Below are 16,115 nucleotides of genomic sequence, written 5' to 3' on the forward strand. Positions count from 1 at the left end.
CACTGATTGTGACCCGTCGGCACAATACCCCGATAAAGTCGGATACCCCAAATGTATAAGGAAAATTGCAAAATGTTGTAATTGAGATGGAGAATAATTATGAGGGTGAAATGTCCTTCGATATCAAAAGTTCAACGTCCATTACTTGCTGCAAGAGTTAGAAATGTTTTTTACTAAAAGTATTTAGTTCTATCCCTTTTCGTAATTATGTTGTACGATAAGCGACTCCATCAGGGCACCGCGACAACGGGTCACATTATAAGCTTGCTACGATAAGACTAACCCCTGTCTATAGTGAGGGGCAGAGTATGTTGGCCGCGGGAAGCATTAAACCTGCAAGCTAAAGATATTCAAATTTTATGCATATTTGTTAAACAAGAGCAAGCCAGAGAATCAGTGAGCAAGCAGGTATGTTCCATTGTAACATGTGTAAATTTACTTGAGATCTAAATGGTTGCCTTGCATAACAGATAATGAATTTCCGAAAGCAACATAAGCATGAAAACATGTGAATCTATATGGTGCCCTCGTTATCGCAGTAACTGTTACATAACCACTGTCAAGCAAACGCCAAGAGGGCTGAATGAGCCAAGTTCGTTGACTTATTTAAATCGTGATTGCTACTCAAAACAGGATAATCAAAATTATGCTACTACATAGGATATGCTACTACATATTTTGGAAGGTGTGAAACGAATCTTAATGGTTGTAGAAAAAGAAGTATCTATGCAATCTCAAGTGGTATGCATTGAATCGGTCTGCGTTTTATGCCTCATGCATACTAAACCAGTAATACACTGTAATGAGATACTGTCACATAGTAGAATTAGTTAATATAATATATAACCGACAATGAGTGCCTATTTTGTTTCAGACATGAGATATAACTTTTCAATGCATTTGGCATTTTCTGAGAAATAGAAATTATTACTGTGTGAAGAAATAATCACATAGGGCCTAGCTTCTCTGAAACAAGAGGTACATTATTCAAATTTATATGGGATGCCGTCATGTTTGCGCCACTTCCCACTGAAAAATCTCAGTTTTGTACCTGTTGCGTACAAAGTTTGGACCTCTTTTACCCACTTCCTTTTTTCTTGTAGGTCAATGGGGGTTAAGTCATCAACGATAAAGTAACGATCGTTTTTTAGGGTATCACGCGCTCGGCGCATCACATCTACTTTATCACGATAGGAAAGTAGTTTGATGAGAATATGACGTGGTTTACCTTCATATCGCCTACCATCGCGATGTGCGCGTTCGACTTTACTGTTGATGTTGAACTTCTTCTGGAGGATGTCCTCAGCAATCTTAATGCAGTCCTCGCGCTCTCCTTCTTGAGCTTCGGGGATACCAATAACTCGAACGTTATTCCTCCTTGAAAATCGCTCATTCTTGTTTGCAGCCATTGCGTGTAACTCAAGCTTCGACTTGAGCTGCGTTATTTCGTTCTCCATGTCGTGGACCTTCTTGTCGAGATACTCTTGATTTTTTTGCATGTCGTCGATACGTTTGCGTTCGAATTCAAGCGAGGCGCCTAAATTCGTCTCCAGTTCGGTCAGCTTACTGATGAAGTTGTCGACTGCCTTCCGAATCGTTGCTTCAAATCGCTCCGTCGCTGCTCTGAAGAAATTTTCCAAATTAGCCGGCAATGGTGTAGTATCGTCTCCGTGCGCTTGTTGCTGTCCGGGAGTCGGTACAGGTTGGTTCGATGGTGAAGCAGCCATGTTTGATGTATTAGGAACCCCGAGTTCATTGTCTGAGCTATCGGAAGCAATGGATTCCGAGACCGCTGACAAGACACGGTTGGTGGAGCATGCTGCGTTCGAAATTGGCGGGCTGCCGTGACGTGTAACTGCTGGGATGGGTGTACCAGGGTTGCCGTGGGTAGAAGCACCAGCTCTGGTTGTCCTGGGTGGATTTTTTCGAGTAGTTGATTTGACTGGTTGAGGATTCATGCTGGTTCAAATATAGCTTGAAAGTAGTCACAATAAATTACTGACCTCAACAATGTCGTTTGCAGCAGTTTAGGTTCAAATGAATGTCCTAAATTCCAAAATATTTCCAAGATTTGAGAGACCTGCAGTTGGATGCGTCTTCACTCCAAGGGCGCCATCTTTGTCTATATGTTGTTCTTTTTTCTTCACCCTGTATCGAGAATGTTGACCTGCCCTTCGCTCTCTCTACTCCCCCTCTCCCCCTCCCGCCCTCTCTTTCCCTACTCTCTTCTGTGTGTGCACGATGTATGTGGATGCATACATGTGTGTGTACGTGCGTGTGTGTGCGTATGTGTATGTGGGTACGTGTGTGTGCTTGTGTGTATGTGTATGTGTATGTGTATGTGTATGTGTATGTGTATGTGTGTGTGTATGTGTATGTGTATGTCTATGTCTATGTCTATGTCTATGTGTATACATGTGAAAGCGTATACACTGTACTTCATGTAACCATCCGATTTGATTGAATGAAAACTGTATACTTTCAATGATTAGCTTGTACGGTACATGTATCGTTGTATTGTGTTATAAAGTCATATATAATTAATGTATTGTAGTAATGTAACGTAAGTGAGGGGACTGCAATCTACGAGTTCGCTTTTTAGCAGCCCCTCAATTTCCATTTCCATGAAGTTCTTTTAAGAACCAATATGTATTATTATGTTCCAATATATGTAATCATGTCAAAGTGTATTACCTGTGTTTGATTGGAAATGAAAATAAAAAAAACATGCATGTGAACATGCATGTGTGAAATGAATGAAATAGCTTATTCTAAATAAATGACAACAAAGGCCTGTCCGTCTCATATAGCATTCTCTGTAAATACACCCCCACCCCCGAACAACATTCACTGTAGCACTGCGGTTGTTTTGTGTGAATTCAATGGTGCAGATGAGCCCATTGTCTAATGCTAAGTCGGGAGAGCTGAATGCTTTTCTTCGACTATCCGTAGAATTGGTAGAAATGAAGCATGCTTTCATACAATTTTTTCTCAAGCATGCGTTATTCATATTTGACGCGTAGGGTCTCATATGAAAGAAGAAAATATGAATATTTGAGTTATGAACTTTGTTTTTCGAAATCGTAATGTTAAAAGTCTGAAAAATTTACCTAAAATCACCATTTGCGCGTGCAAATGATAATGAAATAAGAAAAGTTTATCTTTCCATTGATGTATATCTCATAAAGAAATTGTATGATTTCAATAATAAAAAAGTTGCATGGAAACCCGGTTTCGTTTTTTTTCTGGGACACGCTGTAGAACATGAGTTGCTCTACTTATGTGCCAAATATGACGGTGATACATCATATAAACAGGAGTTTTTTTTTTTTTTTTTTTTTTTTTTTGGGGGGGGGGGGGGAGGGCACAGCCTGTAAGACGTCAAAATTGTTTGGGCTTTATAGGGTTAAATGTTCTACCCGAGATTTTTTTTTGCCATCGAAGTGGGGAGTACATGGGATTGGAGATGGGAGCATGAGTACCAATACCAAGATGTTTTAAAAGCTGTCATAATCATACGATTTGGAGAAAAGAGAAAGTCCATTACCTCTTGCAATGACTGCTTTATATTACCTCTTGCAATGACTTCTCTTTACTTTGTATATTAACGATATCCAGAGCTCCTCTCAGATTCTTTCCTTCGTTTGTTTTGCAGACGATACAAATTTGTTCTTCTCTCATCAAAATCCTGATGCGCTTATAAACATAATAAATAAAGAACTTGTTTCTGTTCAATCTTGGATTTTTGCAAACAATATCCTTAAGCATTGATAAAACTCATTATGTTGTTCAGTAATTCACCACCTGTGTTACCTCTCTCTGTCAAGATAAACAACATTGATCTGTCACAGGTCAATAGTACAACATTTTTGGGTCTTTATATCGATAGTAATTTATCTTGGAGAACCCATGTTAATTGTGTAAGCAGAATTATTTCTAGAAATACCGTGGTTCTTAACAAAATTAGCTATTATTTTCCATGTAATATTCTACAGAGTATATATTCGACTTTGCTATCTCTCTATCTTAATTATGGGATTCTGGCGTGGGGAAATGCTTCTAAAAGCCTTATTGATTCGTTATTTCTTGTACAAAACGCGCTATTAGAATTGTTAATCATTCTGGATATTTATCCCACACGAATGAACTTTGTGTGAGTAACAACATTTTGAAAATTCCCGAGTTATTCTATTACGACGTTGGCCTGTTTATTTTTCAATTCTCAACTGGTCAATTACCAGATGTATTTTCCCAAATGTTTACAAGAAATTATACAGTTCATGATTATCCAACCCATCAACGTTACGCATATCACCTTCCAAGTACCCGAACAATTTTCGCGAAAAAAAAACACATCATGTTCACTGGGCCCAAGTATTGGAACGAACTCCCTACGGAACTTATAAGTTATACCATTGTAACCTCATTCAAACGGAAATTGAAGCAATATCTTCTTAGGAGCTACGGCATGCGTAGTGTATAGTACTTGTTGCTCTTTATTTTACCCCTCGTCTATCCCTTATTAGTAGTCCGGCGTGATCCTATAACATGAACACTATTTTTGATCAGTCTGCCTGTTGCGCTCTTCAAGCACCTATATTGTTCCACTCGAATATCGAAATTCTCGCGCGTGACAGCTGTCGGTTACCATGGTCACACGGCCTACATGGTTTTAGGACCCATGCTGGAATGTTACTTGTAATACTTGACAATTTGCTGGGTTAAAGCGCATGTTCCATGTGCGCTCCCAGGCCTGCAAGTTATCAAGATCGTCTTGGAGTAGTCTCGCATCATGGGCAGATGATATCCTCTTGTACAGAGCACAATCATCTGCGAAGAGCCGGGTTGTAGAGTTTTTAACACAGTCCGGAAGATCATTTATGAAGGCTAAGAAGACTAAGGGCCCGAGGACACTCCCTTGTGGCACACCAGATGCCACAAGAACCTCTTTGCTGACTTCACCTTCAACCTGGACCTGCTGTGTGCGATCTCTGAGGAAGTCTTCAACCCACTGCAGAGTACACCCTCTCACTCCATAGTGTTCGAGCTTGTGGAGGAGCAGTCTGTGGGACACCGTATCAAATGCCTTTGCAAAGTCCAGCAGGATGAGATCAGTCTGCCCTTTGTCCTATATTCCTCTTGCTAGATCATTGATGGTCAAGACCAGCCGAGTGTCACATGATCGTCTTTTCCGGAAACCGTGCTGAGCATCGCCTGGGATTTCATGGACTGTGAGATGGTTCATGATGGCGCTATGGATGACATGCTCACACAGTTTAGATAGGATGGCAGTTAGGGAGATAGGCCGGTAGTTGGCTGGATATGACCTGCTTCCCTTTTTGAAAACGGGAACAATCAACGCCTCATTCCATGCTGATGGTACAGTTCCTTGGTCAAGGGAGGCCTGAAACAGAAGTGTAAGTGCTGGTGCAATATCTTCTGCAATTTCTCTAAGAAGTCTGGCAGGGATACCATCTGGTCCTGTCGCCTTGTGGGGATTCAGATTCTTGAGTAGCTTGACAATCCCCTTGTTGTTGATGGTGATACGGTCCATTGGTGGGTAAGGGGAAGGGGAACGTCCAAGGTCAGGTAGGTTAGGAGTGTCGTCAACAGTGAAAACGGATGCGAACTGATTATTCAGAATATCAGCCTTCCGATTGGGATCACTGTACAACAAGTTACCATCCTTCAAGGGAGACACACTTTCCTTCTACTTATGTATTTATGCCATGGAACGCCATTATCTATACTTCACACCCCTTGAATCTCTGCAATCCCAGTCGTTGTTCTACCAATGTCCTTATTTTAGGTTATGATATTGTTGCAACATGAGACCTTTCTGTGTTCTATTTAGTAACACTTATTTGATTGATTTTTGTTTTTATTTTAATCGGTTCCCCCAGTTATAGTATGGTCTTAAAAACATCTGCATTTTAAACTTCCCCTAATCTGATTTATCACGGGACCTACGGCTGTACAAGCTAATGCTTGTACGCAGGCCCCATCATATTTCTTTCGCATCATGACCACAGTTTAATTCGCATGTATACAGACCTTGTTTTTATACCAAATTCATTCCGATGAAGTATCATCTAATTTATATTTTGTATAATCATCGTATTTATATACTTTATTGTGATATATGTGAGAAATATGAAAATAAATTGAAATGAAAATGAAAATATATAATCATTCCAAACCCTTGAATAACCATTTAATGCTCCCAACGATGACATTTTAGTTGCCATATTATTTTGCAAACAAAGGTACATACAACCCACGATGGTCTCAAAATAAAACATAAACATCATGCGAAACTCCGGCTTCTTTGTACAGTCCAATTGATTGATCATGATTGATGTTTTGACTTTTTTGGTATGGTTGGTTCTATGCAGAAACATTTTAACGTCAAAAACAAAAGACATTTATGTGTTCATATAAGTAGGGCATCATGTCCATAAAGGGTAAGGCGCACGATATTAATTTTGATTAATCGATACTCCCAAGGTGGATTTGCAGTCTCCTCATCGGATCGTTGGCATAGCAACGCAGGGTCGAACAGATCAGAGTCATTGGGTGACTTCCTACAAGGTCCTTTGCAGTGCCGACGGAACGACCTTTAACCCCGTGGAGGAAATTTGCAGCGCTTCCGGAAATTATAAGGTAGCAATCGAATTTCCATTAAATTTATTCAACAGATAGACAAGGGAGAGTCTCGAGGCGCACTGCCAATTTAAGTTTGGAGTCATTTATTTTTGATAAAAAGAGCAAAGCAAAAATCACGAAAAATTAGTAAATTTCAGCAATTCTGTTAGACAGTAATAGCTTTAATTATATAAACAAAAATTACGTATTCTTGATGAAGGTCAACCTATGACATGCACTGGAATTGTCACTTGATTTCTGAAATTGTCATAAGAAAAATAATGATGGCAACGTACACGTTGCATCAAAACTCAATGCAATTATCACATTTGCCTATATACCAACTTTTAAAGGAAAGAATTTGTTTATGCAAGCTCATGGACTTTGCAAATTATCATTTTTTTCCCGACATTTCATCAGTATGAGTCATCTGATTTTAGGATAATATCACGCCAAATGAATTTATAGGTTCAGTAAATACAGAAATATCATTAAAACACTTCAATGAGGCTAAAAGGCAATCAGAAAAATACTTATAACATATTGAATTTTCAGTCGTTTAGACTTCACTTCCACTTGATATCCCGCATTCATCTAATTAAGGGATAATTATGTTTGGCGGCGAGTCGAGTTGAACGAAAAGTAAGCGTTTTCGCCCTTTTCGTCTTGTGAAATTTTACTCGATGTTTAACATGTTTAAGTTGACTTCGATGAATTTATCATAAAAATTTAATTTTGCGGTCGAAGTTCCCTTAAAATCGGATACAAATTGAGAACCTTTTTTTAAAAATTTTCTTTCTAAATGTCTTCATGAAAACAGTGATATCGGTCGAAAATATGTGCAAAAAGACTCGGTGATAATGCCATCACTCACACTATTGGTTTTATCATTGAAAGCGTACAATTTGTATAGTTTAAGGGACCGCCTGTTCCTTTACGAGTCATTTCTTCAATGTCATTTCCCAGAGCCATTTCATTAAAACTGAAAAAAAAATGTTACGACTGGTGTAGAGGTCGATTTGAGAATTTTGAGAGAAAAAAATCAAATCACTGATAATAAATCTAACTTTGAGGTTAATATGGTAATGTTCGGTATACAAACAAAATGTAAAACAGTAATTTGAATGAATATCTCTCTTTGTATGACTTTGCAAGAGGTCTCCAAAGATGAAAGCCAAATTTCGATCGGGGCTGTCCCGTTATAAGTCAAAATTAATGCATAGGAGGGCCTATATAGGCCCTATTTTTAAGCTTTCGTAGATTTCAGCATTAAAAGCGTGTCTCCAACAGAGATTCCAGGGTAACATGGATCGCACCACGGTAGTTTACAACGCCCTGCCACGTCCACACATCTGCCAGTCGGTTCGAGTGTTGACGATTACATACCATGGTTGGATTTGTATGCGGCTGGAAGTATACGAGCAAACCCCAGGTCAGTTTTCGACGTTATCCACGAAAATGCGCGAGCACGCCCGTCCATCCGCTTCGTCATGTATCAACATTAAACTTATGCTCGTGCATTGTGTGCATAATTTGTGTTTTGAACATGCTCATGCGTAACATATTACGTCTTAAACTGTTGGTGTTCCTGTACATTAATAACAGACGTCATGAAAAGATAACTTAGTAACAAACTTTTCACACTATGCTTGAACGAATGATCTATTTATATTGAATAGTATTAAAAAAAACAAGATGACCGATATAATATTTAGAAGAACAGTCTCAACTCTTATGAATTATTATTGAATAGCCGATCTATAAAAAAGAAAACTCTCAAAAAACCTCGAAAAACCTCAAAAAACAACAGAGATTTCACAATAAAGGCGAGTAATTTCTTGGTTACCTAACTCATACAAGTTTGGTTTGGAATATAGGCCTACATGATGCTGCAACCTCCGAGTTTTATGATTAGACAGGCGGAAGATTATAGATTACCCAATTTTAAGTATGAGTTTTCACAATAAGATATTTCGGCCCTTAGATGTGGAATAGATGTGTAGTCTTCCAAATGATATTAGCAGTGTGTGTCTATGTCTTCATTTAAGAGAAAACATAAATAATATATTGTAAAATCATTTAAGTCCAGTAGTGCCTTTCTGCAATAATCCCCTTATCATTGATGCTAGTATATATGAAGAGTTTGTTTGCAAAAACCGATAAGTCCATTTTTGAAGATTTTGAAGTACGGTCTCTGTCATAAAGTACAAAATAATACCTTTTAAATGATATATTGGTCACTACATATAAATGTACGTTTGAAGTTATGGTCAAAAGAAGCAAAAAAAATCTTATTATTCTCTTTATTTTTCTTGACCTTTAATCGCAAATATCTCCATTTGGAAAATATGGACTTATCGGTTTTTGCAAACAAACTCTTCATATATCAGTAGTTTTCGTTTTGTTTTGTTTCGATTTGTTTTGTTTTGTTTTGTTCTATTTAGTATTGTGTCATAATTGTTACCTTATAGGGAGAAGCCTTGACAGGTCAATGGCCTTTGCTTCTTCCTCCACACTCTGTATTGCATATATGATTGACATGTTGTCCTGAATTGTTACTTCTTCTTTACTAGTTGTGCAAGTACTGGAAATAAATGAAATGAAATGAAATGAAATGAAATCACGCTTTCGGAGATGCCATCGCAGAAGTGTACGATCCCGTCTTTGGATTAAAAAAAAACAACAGAAAAACTTCCATACAATATTTCGTTGAAACCTTTCGGGTGGATCATTGTGGAAACTATTTGCCCTTCGAAACTAATACACATAATCACTGTATTTTTCCTCTATGTTTGATAGTCCGGAAGTGAAGAAAGATTCGTTAGTCCGAACCTCATTTCAATTTCGGACTCTCGAGCCTTCGGAGTAACTAACATCTTCCATCTTTCTATAATAACATGTCAAAACCACGTGGTGTGTGATGACTGCCTTTCTCTCTTAACTGCAGGTGTTCCGGATGACGTCACGCCCTTAGGGATGGAGAGGAGGAGTATACAAGACTCCAGTCTAAAGATATCTGGCTCTGCAAGCATTGGTTCCGGCGATCTGTGGCGCCTCAACCACAACCCAAGCTATACAGGTGTGGTGCCGAACGAATGCGAGTGGATTCAGGTATAAATGCTACTCGATATACTAAAATGGAAAGCAAAGTCAGGGAACAACAACAACAACAATAAATACATAAAAAAGAAATCATCTCGAAGCAAATGTCACGTGTGCACTTGTTTCCCACATTATTCCAAGAAAAATTTGCCTACGTTTTCCTTGAACACACACATAGATACTCACTCTGTGTCTTCCAGATATGATATGTAAATAATTTTCCGATATTGAATACACAAACTTATACATAAAGTGTGTTTACAATTTATGTTAACATACTGTAGGCCCTATCATGGAATTTCGTCTATTTGAAATGACCTATATATACAGCTTGTTATGGTTATTCATACTATTTTTTTAATTCAAAAAGCAAGTCTGTGTATAGCGGAATTGAAGACCTATAATTTAATTGCCTAATCAGCCGTAAGCGTTTGAAAGAAGAAAAAAAAAGAGAGCAAAGATGACAAACACAAAGTCTTTATATTTCGAATTTAAATGAATTAAGTTAAAGGAGAATATAGATAGTAAACAAATTAATGAGAATCCAAATACGATCAATTGTGAAGTATAATGGAAATTAGGCGAAAATGAAAAGTGCTTCAGATGTCAACAACACTGTGACATAAAAACCCAAACATGATAAAAGACAGAAGACCTCAAACATTAGAAGGGAAATGATTAAACACAATTATTATTGCATCGAAGCATGAACATGATTTTTCAAGACATTAATTATTCATGAATGAAATGATTGAATTTGAAAAAAAAGGTATACACTATATCTCATTTTGTCATGGGGATGGTAAATTTTGGACATGAAATTTCAGAGAGAAAAACGAAACAAAAGACACGCTTCGCCGAAATAGGCCAAAAGTAGCCCGCGGACATGTCTAGCCAAAAAGACTGCAGACTTGGCTACCCTGGGGCCTGACTGCCTCAGGTAGCTAAAATGTTTGCAGTTATCAAAATCTTTCAATTGCGAGTTATTCTCCCCTATTGTTTATGAGACAAACACATAAAACAATTTAAACACAGACTCACTAGTTTTTGATGTCCTGATAGGGGGTCACCTCAACATATTTTTAAAAAAGTGATGGCCTTCAATTTCTTAATGGGCCAAGGCTACAGGCCTACTTGTAATATCGAGCCTTGACTATTTCAATGACATAATTGAGACTTCCCTTTTGCAATAATTTGATTTAACTGTGTGCAGATGTGATAAGTGCCGTGGTGGAAAAGGTGAAGCAGGTCTATTGATTGGTGTGCGTCTTTTGTGAGAGGGATTTGATATATTTTGGGGTTCTATTTTCAAGCTCAACTCTGGTCAACCTTTTTTTTTTTTTAAGGTGGATCTGCTGACCCAGCGAGTAGTCGTCGGAATAGCCACCCAGGGAAGTAAACCTGATATTGGATCATGGGTGACATCGTACAAAGTATCCTCCGGGACGGATGGAGTAAATTTCAGTGTTGTTCAGGAATCCTGTGGAGACATGGTAAGAAATGACTCCTCGTAGTCGAAGGTCTCACATCACGGTTTAAAGGACAAGTCTACCTTCACATACGCGTGATTTGTGTGAATGCAGCAATATTAGTAAAGCACATCAGTGAAAGTTTGGGGGAACCCGGACAATCCGTTCAAAAGTTATGAACGTTTGAAGTTTCTGCGAAGTCACTGCTGGATAAGAAGACTATTATAGTGTATGATGTCACATGCGTAGAACGATATAAGGAAAATATAAAGAGAATTTCACAAAATCGTATCTTTTGAAATTAATGCACGTTTCCTCGACGTGTCACTGACGTATGTTAAGGGATATATTATTCCCCCTGCCTCCTGAAAGAGGCAAGTCAGTTGTTGTTTTATAATTCAAGAAAAGTGAAAATATGTTGAATTTTCTTTGTATTTTCTTTATATCGTTCTACACGTGTGACATCACAAGCTGTAGTAGTCTTCTCATTCAGCAGTGACGGAACAGAAACTTCAAAAATCCGTAACTTTTGAATGGATTGTCCGATTTTCCTCAAACTCTTCAACAAATGTATTCTATTAGAGGGATGGTACAGTATTGGTGAAGATGAAAATTGGGCTTTAACTATTTTGCGAGATACCAAGAAAACACTTATGAATAGTACAGAGCATACCAATTTAAGAGAAATTCAAAGTTTATTTGATGAAAATCGGGTTTGGAATAGCTGAAACATCCAAAAACAAAGTAAAACAAAACGATCGTAATAAAATGTGGGTCCAACACTTTATTAGGATCGCTCTATTTTGGACATCTCAGCCATTTCAAAATCAATTTTCATCAAATAAACGTTGAAATCCTCGTAGAATTACATGCTCTTTCATATTTCATAAGAGGTTTCTCACTATCTCACCAAAAAATGATAAAAACCTGAAGTTAAGTCTCAACCAAAATTGTACGATCCCTTTAATATTGCTGCATTCATTCAATCCACATGTTTGTGAAGGTAGACTTGTCCTTTAACATGTGACGCCCCACTTTGACGCTGAATTTGTTTCTTGTTTTTCGAGGGAAGAATGGGGAAAGGGTGGAGGAAGAGGGGAAACAAGCGGCTAGTTTTGAAGTCTACTTCTCATCGTAACATTAAGCCCCGTTTAAACATCCTTCTCTTTCTTTTTCGTTTCATGAAGTCTGTCTTTAATGTACTTCTAACGCTAAACTAGCTTGGAGAAGGCGACATTTTTTGGAAAAACGAATTTATGATGGGTTAGGATACGAGGGCAAGAAGGAGATTTGTTAAATCTCATCTTCTATACTTGTAAACTCGCTGAAGTGTTTTTTTTTTTAATCTTAAATGACAAGTGTTAACAAGTCGTCTTATCGCTGCACGTTTTTGGGACTGTGTACTTTCGTAAACTGCTCCAAGGCTGATATTTCATCATGGATCAAGCGGAAAAGGAAAACCTGAATAAAAAAGCAATGAAAATGTTTTATACAGAATTTGTCAACATTAGAAAATAAAATGATTTCGTACGCTTAAGTGCTTATGAGAATGTCAATGTGACTTACCATTCCTTTGAGGATTATTTCTGCCTCTCGACACGACCAAAAGGCCAGACCAACGTCCTCCTGTAGTTCAGTTTCCTCAAAGTGTTACTAAACATGATTATTGCTCTATTCCAAGGTAAATGAACTCAAATCGGCGTGACAATCAACACTGGCAAATGAAAGTGATTGCTTGTATATTATACCAGCAATCACTTTCATATGCCAGTGGTGATTGTCACACCGATTTGGGTTCATTTGCTCCTTGAAAAGACGCAATGTTACACACACTCATATGAATGAATAAATCCGCTTATCTGGGTATTTATATATTATGATATTAAACATGTGTGAGTACAGGAATTGTGCTTATTCAGTCTGTAAATTAACTCACATCGGTATGTCAATATACACGTAATAATTCACATCAGTGCGGGCATTTGGATGAATTACTCACACAAGGTCCCTTTAAAGCAATCTAGCCACGTGCATACATTTTCTGCTTCGTCATTTTATGATAATATTACAAACACGCCTCCCCCTCTGTCACCTTCTTTCAGATCTTCACGGCCAACTGGGACAGTCAAACGATGGTGTTCAACCGTCTCCCCGACCCGTTGTATTGCCGTTACGTCCGCGTCGTGCCTGGTTCTTGGAACCCCCAAGAAAACACCGTCTTTCGATTAGAACTCTACGCATGATTGTAGGACGATTTCTTTTTGGAGTGCAAAACGTGCATAAGCAAAAGCAAGAAGGCAGATATTCATGTACCTGTGTACTGTGAATAAGAAGCATAATGAATAATGATTATGTAAAGATATTAGATAAACATCGTGTATAAAGTATAAGACTTCGAGTGATCAATCTTCTTATCTAATCTCGTAGATAAACAATGTGTTTCTTGTTAACAGCAACTCTCATATAGCCATTTTAAGAGATATAATAATTGTCACAATAAATGTAAAGTTGGCTTTCACGCAAACACACACGCAAAAAAAAAAAGAACAACAAGGAAGCTACTCATTTAGAACGGAAATAAGGTCGTTGGTGATGTTTCGGAATTTTCTTTGTTTTTTTTTCCTGCAGCATGTCTTTACGAACAGATCTAAAATGAATAATTATCATGTAGGCCCTAATAGATATCAAATAATGTGGTGTATAAAATATATTAGACTTTATAGAGTGATCAAGCTTGCTATTTAAAGGGATGGTACAGTATTGGTGGAGATGAGAATTGGGCTTTTAACTTTTTGCGAGATACCAAGAAAACACTTATGATATAGTACAGAGCATACCATTTTAAGAGGAATTCAAAGTTTATTTGATGAAAATCGGGTTTGGAATGACTGAAACATCCGAAAACAAAGTAAAACAAAGCGATCGTAATAAAGTGTGGGTCCCACACTTTATTAGAATCGCTCTTTTTTGGATATCTCAGCCATTTCATAACCAAATTTCACCAAATAAACAGTGAGTTCCTCAAAGAATTACATGCTCTTTCATATTCCAAGAGGTTTTGTATTATCTCACCAAAAATGTTAGAAACCTTAAATTAGCTCTCAACCAAAACTATACGATCCCTTTAATCTCGTAGATAATCAACGTGTTTTTTGTTAACGGCAACTCTGATATTGCCAGTTTAAGAGATATAATGTATAAAACAGTGAAGTCACTAATTTAGAACGGAAATAAGGTCATAGGTGATGTTTCGGAATCTTTATTTTTTTTTCTGCAGCATGTCTTCACGAACAGAACTATAATGAATAGTTATCATGTAATAGATATCAAACTATCGTGAAAATATAAGACTTAAAGTGATCAAGCTTGTTGTGTAATCTCGTAGATATTCAAAGTGATCCTTGTTAACGTCAACTATGTGATATTGCCATTTTAGGAAAAATAATTACTGTCATTATAAAGGTAAAGTTTACTTTCTATTTTGAAAGTTTTTTTTTAAAGTCGAAGTATAAAAACTATAATGCAGAAAAGTAGGCAAACAGACGGGCTTCCGATAGCACATAAATATGAACAAGATAGAGAACGAAATATAGTTTTTCATACCAACACATCCAAATATCATGGGGCATATAAAAGGCACTGTTCATACATGCAGTTCTCCATGTCGGCTGGAACACACGTATCCCAGCACTTCGATGCGGGTGCTGGTAGGGGGTTCCTGTAAATTCCTTTGCCTCTAAAGTACTGGCCTATGTGTGTTTGTTTTTAATTATGTTGTGTTTGGGTTTCAGATTTGAAATTGTTTCGGGTATATACAATCGAAAGAGAAATTAAGTAGGTAATAGAGTGTATTCGGTATAAAACAGTTGCGCTATAGACGATGACGTTATGTAAAGCGCTGTGAAACAACTAATAGTTTGTAAGAGTGTTATATAAATGCAATACATAATATCGTATTAATATCGTGGTAATAAAGGAATTGCACGACGCTCCTTTTAATCAAGGTAATCCTTTTTCTTCATTCATTCAAAGTAGTTTGTAAAAGTGTTATCGTATTAATAATGTGGTAATGAAAGAATTGCATCACCCTCAATCCTTTTCCTTCATTCCTATAAGAAAAGTAAATGTTATTTGAATGTAAATACGAACCTCATTTGCTCTTATGTATCCAGAATCGAATCAAATATGATAGAGATTTTATTGTAACTTCACGAGCTCATTTAAAGAAAAAATACAGAAATTAGCCATGTGTGCTGTGTCGTAATTATGATTCGATAGAAAATATATTTGATTAAGAGGTAAAAACCATGCAAAAGTGTGTATTTTGTTGTTTAATTTTGTTGTTATTGGAAGCAGAGACTTGGCAAATAAGTTATTGGTAGTCAACTGTACACGTGGTTGAACATGTACCTGCATATTATGCACCTTGACATTTCCGATTAATGAGATGAAATTTATACACTGATGTAACGAAAGATTATATTACACGTGTATAAGAGTCGCGCACAAGTGTTTAGTACACGACTGTGTACCACAAACTGTAATCGTAAATCATGCCCAGGTATAACTTTTGGTGAGGATTTTGTATTTTGTGCACATTATGGCATAGCCATATGCATATCGTCATTTCTGAAATCTTGTCCCTCCTCTGCTTATAACATTCAATAAAAAGGGAAAGTATCCAACGTCACAAATTCTATTAACTTTAATTGTTTCTCATTTTGTTCTATATTCCTTTTCCTCTGAAATGTGTTGTATCCGATCAATATGCCAAGAATGCTTTCAGTTCGTTTCAATGTTATTTCTGACAAATATACTATAATTTCAATGAAACATTGAATACACATAATGGCACAAAAACTGTAAAACAATGTAATAAAAGAAAGTACAGTAAACTGA

At 37.2% G+C, this 16,115-nt stretch overlaps 1 protein-coding gene across 1 annotated transcript; it reads left to right on the forward strand.

Moving 5' to 3' along the window:
- Positions 1 to 7,950: 7,950 nt before the first annotated feature.
- Positions 7,951 to 13,459, forward strand: LOC139735593 (lactadherin-like). The gene is made up of 4 exons (XM_071646350.1): positions 7,951 to 8,077; positions 9,593 to 9,756; positions 11,094 to 11,240; positions 13,319 to 13,459. Exons 1-4 carry the CDS (start codon positions 7,951 to 7,953, stop codon positions 13,457 to 13,459), a joined length of 579 nt encoding a protein of 192 aa, XP_071502451.1.
- The last annotated feature ends 2,656 nt before the right edge of the window (positions 13,460 to 16,115 follow it).

This window comes from Diadema antillarum, unplaced genomic scaffold (assembly GCF_040938485.1).
Source record: "Diadema antillarum isolate AM-2024a unplaced genomic scaffold, OU_Dant_1.0 seq00000586_RagTag, whole genome shotgun sequence".
Classification (NCBI taxonomy): domain Eukaryota; kingdom Metazoa; phylum Echinodermata; class Echinoidea; order Diadematoida; family Diadematidae; genus Diadema; species Diadema antillarum.